The sequence below is a fragment of the Buceros rhinoceros genome, unplaced genomic scaffold, assembly GCF_000710305.1.
Source record: "Buceros rhinoceros silvestris isolate BGI_N320 unplaced genomic scaffold, ASM71030v1 scaffold635, whole genome shotgun sequence".
Taxonomy (NCBI): domain Eukaryota; kingdom Metazoa; phylum Chordata; class Aves; order Bucerotiformes; family Bucerotidae; genus Buceros; species Buceros rhinoceros.
In genome coordinates, this window is record NW_010414368.1 from 144256 (window position 1) to 163604 (window position 19349).

At 40.9% G+C, this 19349-nt stretch overlaps 1 protein-coding gene across 1 annotated transcript in view; it reads left to right on the forward strand.

Annotated features, from left to right (window-relative positions):
• KLF12 (Kruppel-like factor 12) overlaps positions 1-14891 on the forward strand; it is a gene marked incomplete at its 3' end in the record, with an annotated part of 117263 nt that extends 102372 nt beyond the window's left edge. The window contains exons 4-5 of the mRNA XM_010137054.1: positions 2226-2361; positions 14832-14891. Coding sequence (XP_010135356.1) covers positions 2226-2361; positions 14832-14891 — 196 coding nt within the window. The remainder of the gene's footprint in view (positions 1-2225; positions 2362-14831) is intronic.
• Positions 14892-19349: the final 4458 nt, after the last annotated feature.

Sequence of the window (19349 nt, forward strand, 5' to 3'; positions counted from 1 at the left end):
GCTGAACTCTTCATGATCTCTAAAGAGAGCCTATGATACCTGTTGTCCATGGCTGTTGTTAACCAGAGTTGAGTAGCAATGACAGCTTACTTTCTTGAAAAGCATTTGGCAAGACCCAGAAAGTGTCTTATCTCTGACACTGCAATACAGGAGAGCACAAGCTAACAATCTGAGACGGTTAGCTCTTTAAATAAATAATTTTGGATTCCTTTGTTTCACCTGACAGTTTTAAACAAATTTCTTTGCCTGTCATGCTCTTCCCACTCCTCCCTTGCAGGGTCAAGCATCTCTCCAGTTTTGCTCTCTGCTCCAGCTGGTCTCGGTGTCTGTCAGCACTTAAAATCCTATGTGGTACTCCATGAACCTCTTTCTCTGCATCACCTCTGAATTTTGTCTCTGGGTCTGTCATATGACACAAGCAACCCACAGTTCCTCTTGGAACTATCCCAGGTCACACTTATGCCCCCAAGTCCTGTCCCCATCCCACCCACCATCACCCCATCTCTTGTTTTCCTCCTCCTGTCCATATGTGGGTTGTGCTTTCTTCTCTTTGGAGGGCAGCAGCCAGGATAAGAGGAAGGGCAGGAAGCCTGCCTTTCTGTTCTCTTCACCTTTCCTGTCTCTTTTCGGCACAAAAAGTAACTCTGGTGGGTTGGTCTTGGCTGGCTGCCAGATGCCCATCCAGCCACTCTTGAACTCCTCCTCAACAGGACAGGGAGAGAAAATAAGGTGAAAATGCTCATGGGTGAAGATAAAGACAGAGATCACCAATTATCATCACAGGCAAAATGGACTCAACATGGGGAAAATAATTTAATTTATTGCTAATTGAGAATAGGTTAGGATGGTGGAACCACCACCCCCAAACTCCCTTTTCGTGGGCTCAAATTTACGCCTTCAATCCCAGCTTCTCTACATCCCTCTCCCAGAACACCACAAGGGGATGAGAAATGGGGGTTGTGATCAGTCCGTAACTGCTCCTTCTTCGTGGGCTCAAATTTATGCCTTCAATCCCAGCTTCTCTACATCCCTCTCCCAGAACACCACAAGGGGATGAGAAATGGGGGTTGTGATCAGTCCGTAACTGCTCCTTCCTGCCCCTCCTTCCTCCTCACACTTTTCCCTGCTCCAGCATGGGTTTCCCATGGCTTGCAATTCCTATCAGGAGAGCCTGCTCCACTGTGGTCTCTGCAGGGGAATAAATCTTTGCTCCACTATGGAGAACCTACTCTCCTTCTTCTCTCACTTTGGTGGCTGCAGAGCTGTTTCTCATATTTTCTTCCTTCCTTGGCCTGTGTGGTATCTTTTTTTGCCCTTTCTTAAATACATTTTCTCTGAGGAGCCACTGTCTTGGCTGAGTTACTCAGATGTGCCCTGCGGTGGGTCCATTAAGGCTGGCTGGAACCAACTGTGTCCAGCACAGGGCAGCCCTGGTCTCTCCTCACAGAGGCCACCCTGCAGCCGTTGCTGCCAGCACCTTGACACCTACACCAGTGCCATACAGTATGGATACTGTAAGCTGTGGCTGAACAAAACAATCCTGCAATTCCTGATCTTCAGATGCTCATAAGACCTGAGTCTATGTGACTTTTCAAAAAAACCTGACTAAGCCTACCCGACATCAGTCACCTGAAAGTTACTTGCCTGTGTGAAGTTATGTGCCACAGCCTTGCCTCGTGTAATGTGAAGAAAAGGCTCCTTCAGAGACTGACACTGGTGTTGAATTGAGTCAGAAATCAGGACAGCTGGGGTTTTATCAGATGCCTGAATTTTAGTTGACTGGAGTAACATGGGTCCCAGACAGGTATCTCATGTTCAACACTCAGAATCAAATTGCTCCTGAAATTTTGCTGTAAAATTTTCTCTGGAGTGTGCTGCGTTGTACAAAGCAGATGTAAGCCTTTCTGTTCACTTTCTGAAAACAGGCAGAGGGTAAACTGGAGGGTAAACTGAGGTTTTGGTGGAAATTATATGTGCAGTTTTATTTCAGGTTGACCGAATGGTGTAGTCTGTATGTGTTTGCACACCCGCATGCTGCTGGAAATGCTTGTGCCTAGCTGTAGCACCACTAGCTGATTTTGCCAATCTGTCATCTGATTTGGGAAGCTCTGTGCAAACGATGCCATCCGGCCTGAGCAAACGGATGTGTTGTGTGCCCTGATGTTGTTCTGGGATGAGATTAATTTCAGCACACTCATATTAATCCATTATATGTCTCTTTCCAGCACAAATGGACCCCCGAGGCCTATCTCCCAGACAAATTAAAAGTGACAGTGATGATGACGACCTGCCAAATGTGACCTTAGATAGCGTTAATGAAACTGGATCTACAGCGCTCTCCATAGCCAGAGCAGTACAAGAGTAAGTATCACATTCCCAGAGCGAGATGAGTGTTGCCGAGGTGTTCCCAGGCCAGTGGAGGCACTGGCCCTCAGTGGTGCCACAGGGCTGCTCTTCCAGTTGCAAGCCAGCATACCTGCCAGCATCTCTTCTGTGTAGCTTTGTTCCCTTTAGGAGGAGATGGCTGTATCTCTCGTCTCTCTGATTCTCTATTCCTTTCTTTCTCTCTGCCCTCATTATTAGGTAAAGTTTCAAGTTGAAATTGTTTCTTCCCCTTTATTTACTTGCAAAGCTTCCAGTTTTTGTATCCTCTTCAAAGGGGGACCAGATTAGACTTTCACTCAAAAAACATGAAGTTTTTTCTTGACTGAAAGCAGCATCAAGAATTTCATTCTAGTTGCTGTCAAATAGGAACTACCCCCATATCTCCCAAGGGACAGTGTCGTTGAAAGGAAAATAGTGAGAGGCTTTGAACAGTTTTTTCATTGCTGTTATCTTTCTGTGTGCTTTTACTCACTGGATGGTCAAATAAGTTCTTAATTTAATGCCTGTATTGCTTGTTTGAAAAAAAAAGGAACTGTCTATCATGAACACTAGCAATTCTGTAGATGCATGAGCTTGCTCAGTCACTGTAGCAGCTGGAAGGGAACCAACTGTGAGGTAAATAAGTATTAATATCCCCATTTTATAGGTGAGGAAAATGAGGTTATGCATAAAGGTCACCCTGTGGGTCTGAAGCAGAGCTGGAAATAGAACTAGAGCCTCCAGGCACTGAAGCCTGTGCTAGACCCACAAAACACATTACTTTATCTGAGAGGTTCAAAATACGGGCATTCTGGACATTGTTAAGTTGGAAGGAATATAACACAGGCCGTTAGACATTGTTATTATATAATTTATTATAGATGTATTTTTAATGTCTTAATGTGCTATCTAGGAGTACCTAATGTTTTCCTTTTTTTTCCTGGCCATCAGTAGCCAAAAGCACTGATGTTTCTAAGCAGCATTTGAGGAGGAACTACTTTTTTAGCATTTTCACTGGACATCTGCTAATTCATCTTCTAGTCAAGCACAGTAACTATGATCCTCAAACCTCCATTCCCATTAATCAGAGAGGGAGGTCTCTATGGGCAAGGCAAAAGGCATTTGCTCTCACTGTAATTAGCATGCTCCCCTTCTGACAGTTGTAAAGGAAGGGAAGGTTTCTTCACCAGTGACACTATGGCTCGATGGAGAGACCTTGCACATATTCTCAGTTTGCTAGTTACAGCACCAGGCCCTGAAGTGCTAAGTATTTTTTTCTCAGTTTATAGCCCACATAACAAGTCAGAAAAATAAAACAACCTGTCATGATTAGTTCTGTCTAATTAATGAAAAGAGGAAGCATGGGGCACTAGCAAATACTTCTAATTTGCGACTGTCAGGCAGATAGTGTTCTCTGTGATTGATATTGCTTGAACACTTAGAGAACTGGTCAAACCATGGAAAGCCTTTTTAGCTTTTCCACAATGCAGGCCACAGTTTGTGAAGGTAAATGTGTTGAATATTACTTGACTGGCTCTGGAGCTTAAGAATTAAATTAAGAAATTTAATAATACAACATCATCTCATCCTTGTTACAGCTTTTATTTAAACAGTAATCTGTTAGTTTATTTCAAAAGCCCCATTAGGAAAATCTAGTTTGACTGTGATCTGCAATTTGTCGTCTTCTTTTCTTCATTCTCAGTCACAGGCACCATACATACAGCTGCTGAGCTGAAAAGAGATGTTAGCATATTATACCAACTTCACTCAATCCATTTCTTTCTCAGTCTATAATACAGTGCCTTACAGGCAGGTTCTATTCTGAATTTAGGCACCTAACATGAAACTTTAATATTGGATGTATAGCAAAGTAGTCCACTGAAAATAAAAGCCTGCAGTCTATGTACCCTTATTGCAGAGAGGAAAGTGCCTTTGAAGCCTTCCAAGGGGAGATCCTGTGTGCTCAATTTCAGCATCTAATCTTATCAGGCAGGAATTTCCTCTGAGGACGTGGAATGGCATCTACTGTTCTGCTGAATAACTGGGCAGCATAGTGACATGCATAGAAAGACTGCTTCAGCAGGCAGGAAAGCGTAGGTCTAAGCTAATTGCCTAAGTGAGGCAAACTAGACCTCAGAGTATCAAAGACTGTCCCACAGAATGTGTTCTTTTTACGTGAGCTTATAAGCTCTTTCTTGTGAATAGTTCTACGGTTAACAACAAAAAATAACTTCTTGTATATACTGTCTGGGAAGAACAGCATGGCTCCTCCAAAGGGATGGCAGCATCCTGTCCTTCAGTAACGGATTGCTGTTGTGCAATCTTGTCTATGTTAAACAAAATACCAAGCCTAGTTTGTAGTTGCTGGTGGCAGGTGCAAGACAACTAGGTGATTAGACCTGTTTTAGATTATCCTGCATAAGGATTATAAATATGTATATATTTGCCTGTTGCCACCTATCCTCCAGGAGCAAAGGGATTTCAGATACTCTGTGGTGGGTATTTGCTTTGGGTCAAACCAGTGGAGCCCTTCATGCAATGTGTGGGGCTGTGAGGGATTGCCTTGGTGAGGCTCCTGACTTTCCCTGGATGATCTCTGTGAGGTTCAGGATTCATCTTGCTTGTTAGATATCTGCATCTGAGCTACTTATCCCGCCTCTCTGCATACAGGCTGGAGAGCAGTTGGTGTGTCCAGGTGGTGTTTCTTTTGACCTATTCTAGCTGTCTAATTTAGGGAGAGAAACTCAAGGCCCATGAGCGCCCGTTCCTCTCCATTGACTGCAGGCGGTGCAGACAGCTGCCTGGAACACATGTGTCAGCACTCAGATCTCTGGTGTGGCATGAGGGTACAGCAATCCACAGTCCCTGACTGGGCAGTCAGCGTGCCAGAAGCTGGGAGTGACAGGACAATAGTGAATGCACTGGCATCTTCCCTGGGATCTAAATCTGCCAGGTGGGGTTAGCAACACCGAGGTTTTAACCCAACTAGTCAGTGTTTGGGGAGGAGCTGTTGTTTTAACAGATATACTTTTAAGCTTGTTTTCTTGGAAATTACCCTTATGTGGCTGGGTCACAGTACGTTTTGGAATGCCTGTATGAAAGCTCTGATTTTTATGCCCTCTGAAACTGGAAGTCATCCTCCTGAGTGGCTGCTTTGTTTCAAGTCCGCTATAGTCTTATAAGAAAAAAATGCTTACTAGTAAAAATTGTGACAATCGCACACTAAGAGCCACATGGCTTTAGTTCTTATTTATGCAAACAAAATGTAATTTGCTTGCATGTTTGTAAAGTAACCAAGTATGACTATTTTTTTCTCAGAGAAATTGCCTTCTTGCTGCTTGTTTTATGTTGGCTGAGCTTCCAGACCCCTCAGTAGTTCTTTTGGAATGACTTCATAGTCCTTCTTCAGTTCAGCAAACTCAAATCAATAATGTAAAGTTACAGATAAACAAAGTCATTTTTTCAAGCAGGGTACTTTGGTGCTATTTCTGTATGTGACAGTGCTGCTTTATGGCAGTTGCTGTGCCTTATCGTAATATGGACTAAGAATAATTTATTAATCTCAGATAATGTGCTCTGGCTGATAATAAATATTGTGGCAATATGTAGGCTTTGCATTGTAAGCAGCATTTCATCCCTTTCGTAGCGTGTTTTACAAACTCATTTTGACATGTAGCTCTCTAACAAAGAGCAGATTTGCCTGTTTATGCCTGACACAACTAGTGCTTATTACACAGCAAGAATAGCATCATATATTCGGGGTCAGAATCTCAGATACGGTCTAGAAATCTTTATGAAGCCTAGGGAAGACAAGCCATTAGTCAAGCCCCGCAAGAGCGGTAAAACTTTTTAAGGACTTCCCTTGGAGGCAGTGTGCTGTTCCCTCAGCCGGGCAGCCCTTCCATCCCTAGGCAGCCTTGATACAGCAGGGATCAGGAGCCATCTCCATGGTACATAGTAATGCAAACCCTGGGCAGAGCATTCATCTTCCTTCCCTGCACACTTGTGCCATAAAATGCATTATTTTACAGCATGCAGCAATACCTCCCTGAACACACACAACCTAAGATCTCCTACTTGCACAGGCTGAGGACAGAAGCGAGAGATGCAGGGGGTGATTTCTAGCATGAATTTTTGATCAGTGTATTAGTAAAAATCCAAAGAGCTAGAAATTCCTCCTCCTCTCTCTAGACTTTCTTCTCCTTAGGGGTTGTAGGTGGAAGAAACCCCTTTGATGAAACCATTTTTTCTTTCAAATAATGTCAGTTATTGTGCATATGAACTGATGATGATGCTTAAGGTAGCTTCTTTGTTTTCTGTGCTAATGGAGAGACAGAAAATTCAGAGAGGAAGTTGTGAATACTTCTAGTTATAGCTGCAGTTAATTCGTAGAAATGTGATTTGTCATTTGGATGTGACCATGGTGACCTTCAGTGTGAATTCTTTGCGCTGAGCTGCATGCTGCTGCGGGCTTATATGAAAACGAGGTTACAGGCTTTGAGCCTACCCCCATCCTCTCTGGCTGCATTATGTGATTGATACATTGATGCTAATGTGGTCATTTTATTTCAAATTCTATTCTGTTATTGTAACACAGGGGAAGATAGTTTTACATACTGCACTAGTGAAGAAGACATTCCGCAGCAGACAGTCTGTATAGCCATGGTACCAATTTACTTTCTTAAATTGGTTTATATTTTTCAAGTCTGATTTTTTCTCCTTAGATCTCTTTTATTCTCCCTCCTCTTCTTCAATGTAAATCAACTTCTGTGTTGATTTTTACCTCTTTTGAGGCTTATGACTGTGTTCCCATCAGCCATTCATTTTCTACACTAATATTGTCTGTTTTCCGCTTTGGCTGCAATCACTACTACCATGGTGCTGTTTATTTTAGGGAACTCAGTTTTTTCTCCTACTTGCAGACAAAATACTTTGTCCTGAGTCTCTAAGAAATATAAGCAAAGGTGTTTTGGCAGTACTCATGTGACCTTTGCTTCTCTCTCCTCTGGTACATCCACCCTCCATGAACAAATGCTCATTGTGAAACTGTCACACAATTGGATAGTGATTTTAAAGATGGAGAACTGACTAGTGCTGGTCCAGAATTTCTCAGTAAAGCATTTTTTCCACTGGAGGATGACAACTGGTCTAAAGCAAAATCATGGGAATACATCAGTTTCAGTTTTACTTTTCTCATGTAATATTTCCCAAGTCTGAGATGCATTTTTCCATTGCACCAGGACTTTAGAGCAGGAGATACACGGTTGCTGCAACCCTTCTGGGGGCGGAATTGGACCCCACAGTCAGAAAGCGGAACTGCCTGTGGACCTCTTATTCCCCATGGACTGTTATGTGGTGGGGCTTCTCCTCACCTTCCTTCAGAGTCACTCTACAGACAGAACTGACTTACTAAACAGTGAGAAAGGTGTGCATGCAGATATGTGAGTGGAAGACGCTGGTGACATGAAGCACAGTAAGGCAGGCAGTCAACTGTATTATGGTTAATATCCCCACTGTGTTGTTATCTGAGGGATGTTTCTGTTCTAGATTTGCTTTGGTTTTTGTAAGCAGTCTCAGATACGTATCCTGTGGCAGAAAAGAAAAGGTTTCTGCAGTGAAAGGTGATGCTGGGTTGGAAGCTGGCTAATGACCCAAGGGCACCATTGAGCTGCCAGAGGTGTGCTGTGTCACAGCTAACTTGGCAAGCCTCGGGCAGGACTGGACTGTCCAGTTTGGACATATCCTTGCAGCAAGGTTAATCTCTCACAATGTAAACCATCTAAAAGTGTTTTTTATTTCCTCAGTGGAGAGATGTGCATACTTCTAGGTCTAATCATCTCATCAGTTGTGATCAACTACCTTTTGGAGGTGCCTGCCTTCCCCAGTGGTTATAAAGGAGCCTGGGTAAATGGCTTAGGGAGGGAGATAAACTTACCATTACTGAAGTTACCTATGAGGTCATGCTGTGGATTTGTGACTCAGGGAAATACTAAACCAATCTAAACTTTGGGCCTGTGCAACTTCTACAGATGTCATTTTTCATACCTATATGGGGTCCAAATAACTCATTAAAGAACTGACTTCTTCTACAATGTACTTGTGTTGCACTTTACAAACTTTCTCCTAGTAGTAGAATTGTAATTCTCAGGATCCTCTGTATATAAAAATGAGAACTGTAAGCTGAAAAACGGTGAAAAATGAAAACTCTGCCTAAAACTCTACTAAGGACTTCTACTGTGAGAGCTTAAAGCCCTATATAACTTCAGGAATTGCTCTTTAGACACTAATTATGAGCCTTTGGTTCTAGTAATCCAAATGGACATACAGTATTCTAAAAAGGTTCTTTATCTCCTTTATATTATTTTTTTTATTGCATATATGAGATTTTGCCAAAAAAAAATTAAAAACCAAAAAAACTAGTTTAATAACTAGACAGTTGGGCAGTAAAATCAAAGAATGCCATTCTGTGTATGCACAGGATTTTTGGTATGGAAATCTGCCCATATATGTCCCAGAGCCTTTTGCCAGGTTAACAGATTTCCCATCAGCCAGCGATCATTAGGAACAAGTGCCAGGTGGACAGCAACTGTAATTCAAAAGCAGCTTCTACATAGAAATCACTGCCTGCTTTGAAGGGATGGTATTGCTTAAATGACAGTGTATTAGGAGATAGGGATATTGTCAAATTGTTCCCTGAAGAAACCTAAATTGAAACTAAAAGTGCTTTTAGCTTGTTCTACGCAGAATTATGTTTTGCTATCTTCCCTGTAGCAGTAAGTAACCATGACTGTTGAGTAGATGAATCCAGAGCAAGGACACATTGCCATTAGGATGTCTGTTCTCTTCTTCTGAATCATTTTGAAGTGCTAGGCATTGAGCTTCAATATATATTTTATCATACCATTGCTAGGAGTAGTATTTTCTTTTTAAGAGAAATATTTAAATTGAGTGCATAATAAGCTGGAGAAACCAAGGAATCCTGGGTCTGCTGAAGTCCAGAGGAGTTTTACCTTTAACTTCATTGGGTCTAATGATTAATCTTAAAACTGTTACAGAAGTTTGGATGCTAAAAGGAAAAAAAGTAATTCAACACTTAGGCTATTTTAGAGACCAGCATGGTGCAGCAAGAGAGGTGTTTGTAACATATATGCACGACCCTTTCTTTACTTTTATCCATCACAAGCAAACTTTCAAAGATTTAGTTTCCCAGCTTCAGTTCAGTGTCTATATTGAATTGTTTCAAGTAACTGTTTTTTTTTTTAAAATACATTAAATTTGTTAATTAATTTAAATGTTGGTTTAAGAAGTGCCAGTCATTTCAAGGTAGTTATCAAACCTGTCCGTTATTGAGATTTTACATTACTAAACATATTTACACAAATGTGCTTTGGAATAAAATGCCCCAAAACAATAGCGTGTGGTTATAGTTCATATAGCACTTTTTGTCTTCGAAGCACTTTGCAAACGTTAACTAATTAAATTGTACAGGTCCCCTGTGTGTTCAAATATTAAAATTATCTGCAGGTTAGTGACTTGCTCAAGGCCTTGCAGCAAAGCAGAGGATGAGCTGGGATCAGGAACGTCTGCCTTCTCGTCCCAATGTGAAATTTTATTGGTAGGGAGGCAGGCATTGTGTAATTGCTTGAAGAGCATGATACTGAGGAATGAATTATAAATAGCATTATGCTTTACTGCTACCCAGTTAACAGTTTGTACACCTATTTGGCAGCTGTTTCCCCACTGATTCATTATTCAGCTTTTTCTGTGCTTCGTTATTCAGCTTTTTCTGGTTTTTTCTTTCTAAATCAGCACAGAAAGCAGAGGCAGAGCTGTGTGCATAAAGAATTCAGAGCTGTAGCAAATACTCATCAGTGTGGATTAGATAGCAGAACACTGCCAGAAAAAGTCACACTAAAACTACCTTAGTGAACTGCTACCTTGACTTACTGATAAGAAAAAGAACGAGCATTGTCCTCTGCTGTCACCTGAGCCAAAATTACTTCTTTTTTCATTATCTAGATCAGATAAGTTTTTATCTTTCTTATTCCATAAGGCAGTTCCTGTGATTTTGTGACAAGCGTGCAGCACAATTAAATCTCAATAGCAGTGCTTATACTGATTTATGGGAAAATGTTTCCTGAGTGTTTAGATCAATGCTTGTAAAAACACAAAAAATGTTGTGTAGGTCACAGGTATGTAAACTGCATGTAAAGGGAGGGCACTGTTAGGAAGGGAACACTGCTTAGCAAGATATAATTGAGTGAGCATGTGAATACAGGGATCTAAAAATAAAATAAACACCCATTTTCCTTTTCCTTACACAATGGGAAAAGATTGTGCTAAGTTTGGTTCAATCCTCTTTCACTAGTAGTGACTCCACTACAACCTCATTTCTCACAGCGAGTTCTGGTTAGGGTGGAGATAAAGAGAAGTGAAAAGAAGTTCCTGGATGATGGATATGAAAGAGGGTTTTTTGTGCTGAGCCCATGTGCCAAGAGTTGTCATTCTCCATGTGTATGTGACTGGGGCATGAGTGTTACTATTTTGGATGCATCAAGAGAAGAACAATGGAGTTTAAAGCCACCACACATACGAAGTTACTGTAGCCAAAATGAAAGGAGTTGAAGGCTGAATCAAGGAGCAAAGCAGCGCGATGGCTGAGAAAATAGCACCTAATCCTAAAGTCTGTCAGAAGTAATGATAGTCCCAGGTTTCAGAGTCAGGCTGAGCACCTTCATTGTTACAGCTGTGACAAACAAAAGATTTGTCAAGAATGAAGTTTTGGGTGATTTATTTATTTATTTGCCCTGCTGGGATATACTGAGTCGCCACAGGATACAACGGCGCAGAGAAATATGAAAACAGGCAGGCAGAAAATAAGAAGACACCAGGGTGGATAAGAGGAGGCAGCAGTGGCCAAACCAGTCTTGTCTAGCATGCATGGCTAAGCTCAGGCAGTGTGGAGCAGGCTGGCGGGTACTGAGGACAGAGGTCTACAGTATCTGCTGCTGGTGGAAATCTCCAGCATTGCAGACAGAGCCTGAAAAATTAAGTAAACCTGAAATGAACAGAAGCTGCTGGCATGCACGAGAAGAAATGCTTGCATTTATGTACTCATTAAAGTCAGCAGGAGTCTCAGACTTGTCAAAGTATCTCCCTCAATTATTTGCATTAAAAATGCAATATTTAGCATAAGGCTGAGATACTGCATGATAAATCAGGGACACGCAGTGCTGTCAGATAGACAGATTGCTTTACATAGAAGTCACCGTGGTGTTTCTCTTAAGAACCAATGGCCATTGCTATTTCTGTGATTGGCTGCTTATCAGGGCCAAAGAGTCAAACCATTTATAAACAAATTCACAGGAGGAACTGGAATAATGACCGAAATCTTGGTCATAAAAGTTTCAGAAACAGAGTAACAGGGTAATGTTGTATAATAAATTATTTCCTAAAATTATTTACTCAGCTGAACAGGTTGTTTCCACTTAAACTGCTTGCTGTCTGTATTATTACCACATCATTTCTGAGTTTCGCAGCCATTACTAAGGTGCAGTCAAAATAAAATGCATTTTTCCTCTTGCCTGAGAGGAGTTGCCAAGTACATGTAGTTCTCTAACAGGTACATCCATGCCAATATACTGCACAGCATAGGGTACTGCTACTCCTGTACGCTCGCAACACACGTGAAATACTGCAGGTACCCAGAACCAAGATGAACCCTAACAACAGAGGCACTTGAGGTGCAGATTGCCTGCTTTAGGGGAGCCTGATGGATGTGTTGTGAGATTATAACATAGGTGATTGGCTCCAGCAGTGTTTCAGAGCATCTACAAAAGGCACCAATTCTCCCACAATATATTCAGCACAGAGTTAAATGCTCTGAAGTTCAATGGGCAGAGCAACCAGCTTCCTAGAGCCGGGCTCAACTTACCTTCCAGGTATTTGGCTATGAGTCATCTTTGCTGTCTTTGGAGCTCAGGCTCCTGATCTTTACTTGTTCATTAAAATACAGTTTGAATAAAAAGAAGAAACAGCTTACATTCCCAATTTCCCATTGTGAGATCAAGTCATTAGCTCTGAGCTTACCTATTTCTAGTAGTTTTAAAACCCAGAGCATGCTGTCCTCTTCCTACTGGCCTTCACTCTTATTTAAAAATGTGATGGCCACTGGCAGTAGTGGTGCAGCCACCCATGTCTGCCATAAAAACCTAACCTGAGTTACGTTAGAGCCCTGAGTCAAGACGCCAGATACCTACATTTGCCGATTTTCTAACACAACACTACAATGCAGAAGGTATCCAGGTGTGGTCCTACAGCGACATCCTTTTCCTCTTCTTTTTCCTCCTATGCTTGTATTTTGGATTGGGAAGTAAGTATTGCAGATCTCTTTTAATGCTGAATCCATGTGCGTTTTAGCTGTTTTCATAGCACAGATAAGGTTCATACGCTGGCGGCAAGGGTTAGGCATTTCTCCCCATGGTTTCTGGATCAGAGCAGAGGCTAGGGGGAAGGCCACAGCGATTTGGCTTTCCGGCCAAAGAGAGGAACATCGCAAGTCTTAGTGTCTATAAAATTGGTTGGAGGATGTCTGGGTGTCTTTCACTTCAATGCCTGGATACTGTGAGTTCTAACCAAAGTTGTAGTTGTCTGCCAAATTTCCCACTGACAGAAATTCAACATGCAAATACTGATCATCCTCACCAACTGTATTTTTGCCTGTCCTGTTGCTCAGTTGTTACAAAGGGCCATTGAATAAAAGAAGTGTACAAAACTTAAAGTCATGACTTCTGGGTAATATATTGCTGTTTGTATCAGCTTTAGGAAAAAATATTTTGCCAGTAAGATACAGAGATGATTATAATTTAATTGATATGGGAGAGAACTGTCGATGTTATGGTTTCAAGTTGCCAAATTTCCAGTGCAGATTGATTTCAGTTGAGAGCTAGTGGGGCAGGGGAGATTTTCATAGAATCATAGAGTTGTTCTGGTTGGAAAAGACCTTTAAGATTATCAAGTCCAACTGTTAACCCAGCACTGTCAGGTCACCACTAAATCATGTCCCTCAGCACCACATCTACTCACTTTTTAAATACCTCCGAGGGTGTTTTAACCCAGTGCCCTTGGATTAGGTACTGACACAAGTGTGAAATAAAATTTGTACGTAGTGATAACCATGGAACAGGTACCTGAGATATGTTTCTGAAGAAGGAAGAGACTCTACATGGAGAGTGGGAAAAAACAGTGTCAGTCTGTGACGGCGCTAATAACTTAGACTTTGAAAATTCTTTGCATCGTTTTGTCATCTTGATAGCAGATTACTGTCATTATCAGAAATTTAACATTTAACGAATGGCCAAGCAAACAGTAAGGAAGACCAATATTTACTGTAGACTTGAAGTGGGAGGTTCAAAAGATGTGGTGCAAAATCTTGGGCAAAAGTAGATTATTTGTAAACTTCCAAGGGCCAATGGAAAGTGCAATTATGTAAATCAAGAGAATTTACTTTGAAAATTTCCTTTTCACTTTCAACAATTACTGTGCCAACCTGGCCATTTTAATTGCACGTTGCAAAGGATCTGAAATGTTTCCAGTGCAAATGCATTCAACTGTTAGTGTGCTAGAACATTTTTATAATTCATGTTACTATTCTAATATTTTTGCTAGTTTGTTGGGCGTTGGCTTCAGACTAATTTCATGGTACAGCTGAGGTCTAAACCACAGAGAGAAGGACTGAAGGGGGTTATTCATGGACTTGGCTTTCTACAGGTTTGGGGTTTTTTTTGGTTTTTAATGTGGTGGAGCTGTGTCCAAAAGCCAGCTCTATGATGCTTCTTGTGTAAGCACTTGCAGTAGGTCAGAATTTGTCAGTGAAAAGGAACATTCCATGTAGTCTAGATCCCAACATAGGAGTTTATATAGCTATGTCATCATATATTTGCAGTGTTCAATATTCCAAATAATATTCTATTTTCCCTGGAGTCTCAGTTTTAAGTAAAAAGCATTAAAGGCTAGGTTTTTCAGTGATGTGTTGGGAATAATACTTAAGCAGCAGAATTCTGGGAGCTGACATTAGCTCCAGCCTCTATTTCCTCTTCATGTAATGTCTGCCTGCACTAGATTCTCATTAATGTTTTCCTCTTGGTCACTGATTATTTTTTAATAAGAAAGTATCATCCACCATGCTCCAGAATTGCCACTAACTGACACCTGGGCCCTTAAGCTTTGACTCTGCTCCCATGCAAATGAATGACAGAGCTCCTAATGACTGACTTAGCATTAGCTGGGACCTCTACAGATCAATTTCAAGTTAAGGAGGAGTTTTAAGCAAATGGGGAAATGCTCAAGTCCCTTCCACTCTGAGGGTATGTGCTTACTGTGCAGTAAGTGTTCCTCAAGCTTGACTAAGTCCCCTGCAATTGTTTGGGGTAACTTAAAATTCCTAATTGTCTGTGTTCAATTTCCAGAGAGAGCATGTGGGGCTGTGCCAGGTCAGCTGTTAACCCTTTTCGTTTTTTCAACTCCAGGTATGAAGCATTTTATTGTGTATTATATAATGTTCTGTTTTATTGACAAAGTATAACAGCAGAGCTTTTCAGCTTTCTTTTCCTCTTTATGAGATGGCTGTGGGATGTGTGGGACTGGGCAAGGTCCAAAGTTGATTTTTGCTATTATTTTTTATATTTTGGGGCTGAAAGGGTGGTGGTGTGCCTCATGGGAAAGCTGCAGAATTTCTTTTTCAAATCCCAATGACTAAAATACAAGAATAGAAAAAAAATTCTGTCTGATGTTTGATAATGCAGTTTAAAATGTTCAAAATAGTCTACTGAATTTGAGTAAAAAATTTACGTAAATCAGCGTAGCTCGTGTTAGGATGGGTCATCGCCAGTTACCATGAAACAGTTGACAAGCAAAGCTACAAAATGTAGGAAGAGGTCTTTGGAAATGTCTCCTTGTTTTTTTGGTTGGGTTTGGGGTTTTTTTTGGAGGAGGAGGAGGTCAAAATTTTAAAACCTTACTGTGTAATACACCTAGTAGATGCACTGCTTTTGAGTGCAAGGCTTATATACAAATCTAGTGAGGGAGTGACTGGGAGATTTCAGTAAGCATTGCGATGCCATGAGGTGCCTGTGTGTGACAGAAAGGATGTCGTAGTGCTGATAGGGTTCCTGGTTTTGTTGGATTCCCTGCTGGTTTTTTAATGGGTCTTAAACTAGTGCTCAATGAAATGTCCACGCTCAGTGTGCTTGCTTGTTTCTTTGTGCTCCCTCCTTCTTTTGTTTGTTTTAGGGCCCCCTAAAAGAAAAAAAAAAAAAAGATTCTTTTGGAGGCGTGTTCATTGTGTTGTCAAGTGTAAACCCATCAACTCACTACATTATCTACTCTTAGTAATCCATGGGCCCTCTGTCTCTGGAGTACAGAAGGAAAAACAACTTGACACATTCAGTATAAGCAAATTAGTTGCAGAACAAATCTAATTCTTCACATTTATAAGTAGAGCTAAGCTTCATAATAAAGTTAAGAAGATAGCATGTTTAAGAGCAGTTACACTTGTGGATTGCAAAGGAGTAGTCAAATACAGAAATCGTTCCTCAGATCTACTCTCTCTCATTTGCAGTTAATTGCATTACAACCGGTATATTTATATTAAACATTTTCAAGATCTTATTACTCAAACATTTTCTAAGTAGTAGCTTCTTTGTGATGTCAATACAAAGCTTTTAAGGTTTCCTTGGGTATGAAACTGAGATGATACTTTTATTTTTAAAAAATCCTTAGTTTTTTTATCTGATTGAAATTATCAGTGCAACTTAAGAAATTTTTCTGAAGAGCCTACAAACTGTTGTGTTTCTAAAATAAACTTGTATTTCAGACACAATTTTGGATGCAGGTCCTTTAAGCAAAAATTAACAATAATATTCTATATAATTACAAATTATTTTAGTTTCTATTCTGCGTGAAGCATTTTCAAGGAGGCTTATGCTGTTAATTTTTTGCTCTTTTTTAATGTTTTTTTTTTTTCTCAGAAATTTGCTCATGAATTTACATGCAGAGTTTACGCATACCTGAACGATGAAGGCGAGATCCTATTAATGAGACCCCCCCTGAACAACAGGCTTGGTTAGATGTAGACGAAGGTGGCATAAGTCATCTCATGTACCAGTTCTAAACCAGTGAAAGTTTGTTGGCCCTGACTGGAGTGAGATGAGACTGAAATGCAGTATTTCAGTGAGGCAAATAGCTGCTAATAAAAACAGAAACTTGGAAGAGAGCTATAGGGCCTTCTGTGTCTTTTTAAAATAGAGGACCAAATTGTTCAAGAAAGCCACCTCTGCCAAACCTTATTTAGGACATGTGTCTGTAGAGAGAAAGGTGGAAATGAGGTCAATGAGATTAATATTTAAGTCAGTGTATCATTTGGAAGTATGAATTCTTATAGTGCACTTTCAACTCTTGCACTGCTAGGAGTATTCCTCACAGCTGGTCTGGCTTCTTGGAGTACGGTGCTGTTGCTGTTTAGGAACTGCTTGTCGGAAGTTAATTCTCCTAGAGTTAAATACAGCTATGTGACTGTGTATATTTCATTTGAAGGAAATTTATGCCAGCCCAGTTTAGGGGTTTTGATCAATTTTGGATGACTAAGGTTATCTTTTTCCACTAAATTTCAAGAAAATTATTCTTTCATGAAATGATACTCAAAATTATGGTATTCTAGTTGTGAAAGTACAGAAATATTCTTAGATACTTGGTTTTCTTTGTGGTGGCAGGGGAACAGAATGGATCACAAAGTCCTGAAGAAATGTTTTTTGTAGGCTCCTTTTCCCTTTTTTTTTATTTGGCTCATGAAATCTACTAAAAACTCTAAAGTTTTACGCAAAACCAATTCCACACAAATGTTCTACATCTGCTGACCTCTGTGGTTGGCCACAGGCTCTGACTGTTGGTTCAGTTCATACATGTCTAACTTCTGTTCTACTGTAAATTGTTGAGCATTTTGCGCATACTGCCTCCCCTGATCCAGAAGTGCCCTGATCCACCATTTCACTGGTGACAAAGTGATATTATTTGTGAGTTTAAGGTGTTGGCGGGCACTACGTGCCTCTTTGCCCTTGGTGTCTCACAAATGGAACTGCTTTTGCTCTTGTATAATTTACTCCTGTTCTTCTTTTTAACACCTCGTTCCACAGACTCGACCAGATGGGAGCTCTTTGGCAGCTGGAGGACCCAGATGCCGAATTCTGGAATTTAACTTTCCTGCGTTGGCATGTGGGTTCATGGCTAGCTTCTTGGCTGGCTGTCTAACTGGCAGCCGTAGCACGGCCTCTGGGGCTATGTTAGGGTCAAGCTGCCATGGAATTGGATGACTTTCCTTATCTGAATTAGCCTGCCCGACACCATTTTCACCTTAGTTTGCTTCGACTCTCCGCTGTTCAAAGATGAACATTTGCACTGTTCTGTTTTATTCCTGCCATTTGCAAGACTAACTCAAAGCAGGAGTTCTCATTTGTCACCAGTTCAAAAAGAAAATTAGCATTGCAGAGCACGCCGTTTCGCTTACTAGGATTCCCATTTGGTCAGTAAGGCCCAAGTCTGTACTTCCAATTCGTGTCTGGGACCAAATGGTAACTACAGAGCATGGGCTTAAAAAAATAAAAATTTCTTATGTCTAAACTTCGATGGCTTTCAACCATGAGTGAATCTAGCCTTTGTCAAACTGCGGGAGACAGTCTGAATAACTTTTTAAAGAAAAAGGTTGAAGAATAATGATGATGATAATAAATAGAATGTTACTGGTAATAGTTAAGAGCACTGCCAGAATAAAATGCTTGATCTTCTCTTTGCCTGATTTGGAATGTCCTCATTACATACTTTAGTTTTACCTCAGGTTTTTTGTTGTTGGTTTGTTGGAGTTTTTTTATAAATGTGGTAATGAAAAATTAATGCATCTAGGATAGCCAAAGCATTTGAAGTAATTCCCTAATCTACGTCTTTTCCTCCATGCAGCTCAGTGCATAAACACTACTTTCAGTGGGAAAAACTGCAAAATCAAGAGGTCACTAAGACTCCAGATACTTCCAGAAAAGACCAGATTAGTCATAACCTGCTATGAAATTTTCATTCCCTCACTCAGCTGTAATGAGAGTATGTTGTGCTACAGTGGAGGCAGTTGTATCTCTATTACACACTCATAAAACTTTTTTCATGCTTGAGCAAATTCCACTTGTGCCTCATTTGGACACAAACTTCTGCCTGTATGTAAAGGCTAAGCTTTGCGGAGTGATCTGACCTCTGAGGAAATGCACCTCATTTCCCCATTATAATCCACTGGAGAGAGTTGCATGTCTCATAGGCAACCCATCTAATTTAGGTGTATGCTCCTCGTTGATGGCCTCAGGAACATAAGTGCTTCCCTAGAAATACAGCTGGGTTACCTTAGGTAAGTCCTTCTGGACTATATAGGGAACTAGTAGCATGTTTCACTCAGAGGTAGTCCACGTAGCCCTTTCTGGATGATAACAGAGCAGAGATAATGCTTTTGAAAAACAAGCTGGCAGCAGCAACAACAATATTCCCACCTTTTGCAGGAGATCTTCATTAACTCGCTTGTCAACGAAGCGGGAGACCTGACATTTAGGTTGTTTTAATCATTGGGATCCTTGGCACAGGCCTAATCAAATGAGATACTTGGAGAGCAGTGCAGTCTCTCATCTCCCTTCTTGCTGAATGCGGGCCATTGTATAGATAGGAGCACAGAAGTCACGGGATGGGAAGGAGAGTGGGTAAGAAGAGCCTGAATTCTACCTGAGCATGTTCAGAACTGGGACTGTAGGCTCCATTCCCTGGAGCAACGTTAGGTCAGAAACAGCTGTGGATACTGAAATAGAGCTTTCACTGATGCCCTCTCAGAGATGAGTGTTCAGAATTCTAGTATGGAGCCAGAATCCCCTTTTTCTGGCCATTTAGCCATGTGGTTCTTGCATTCC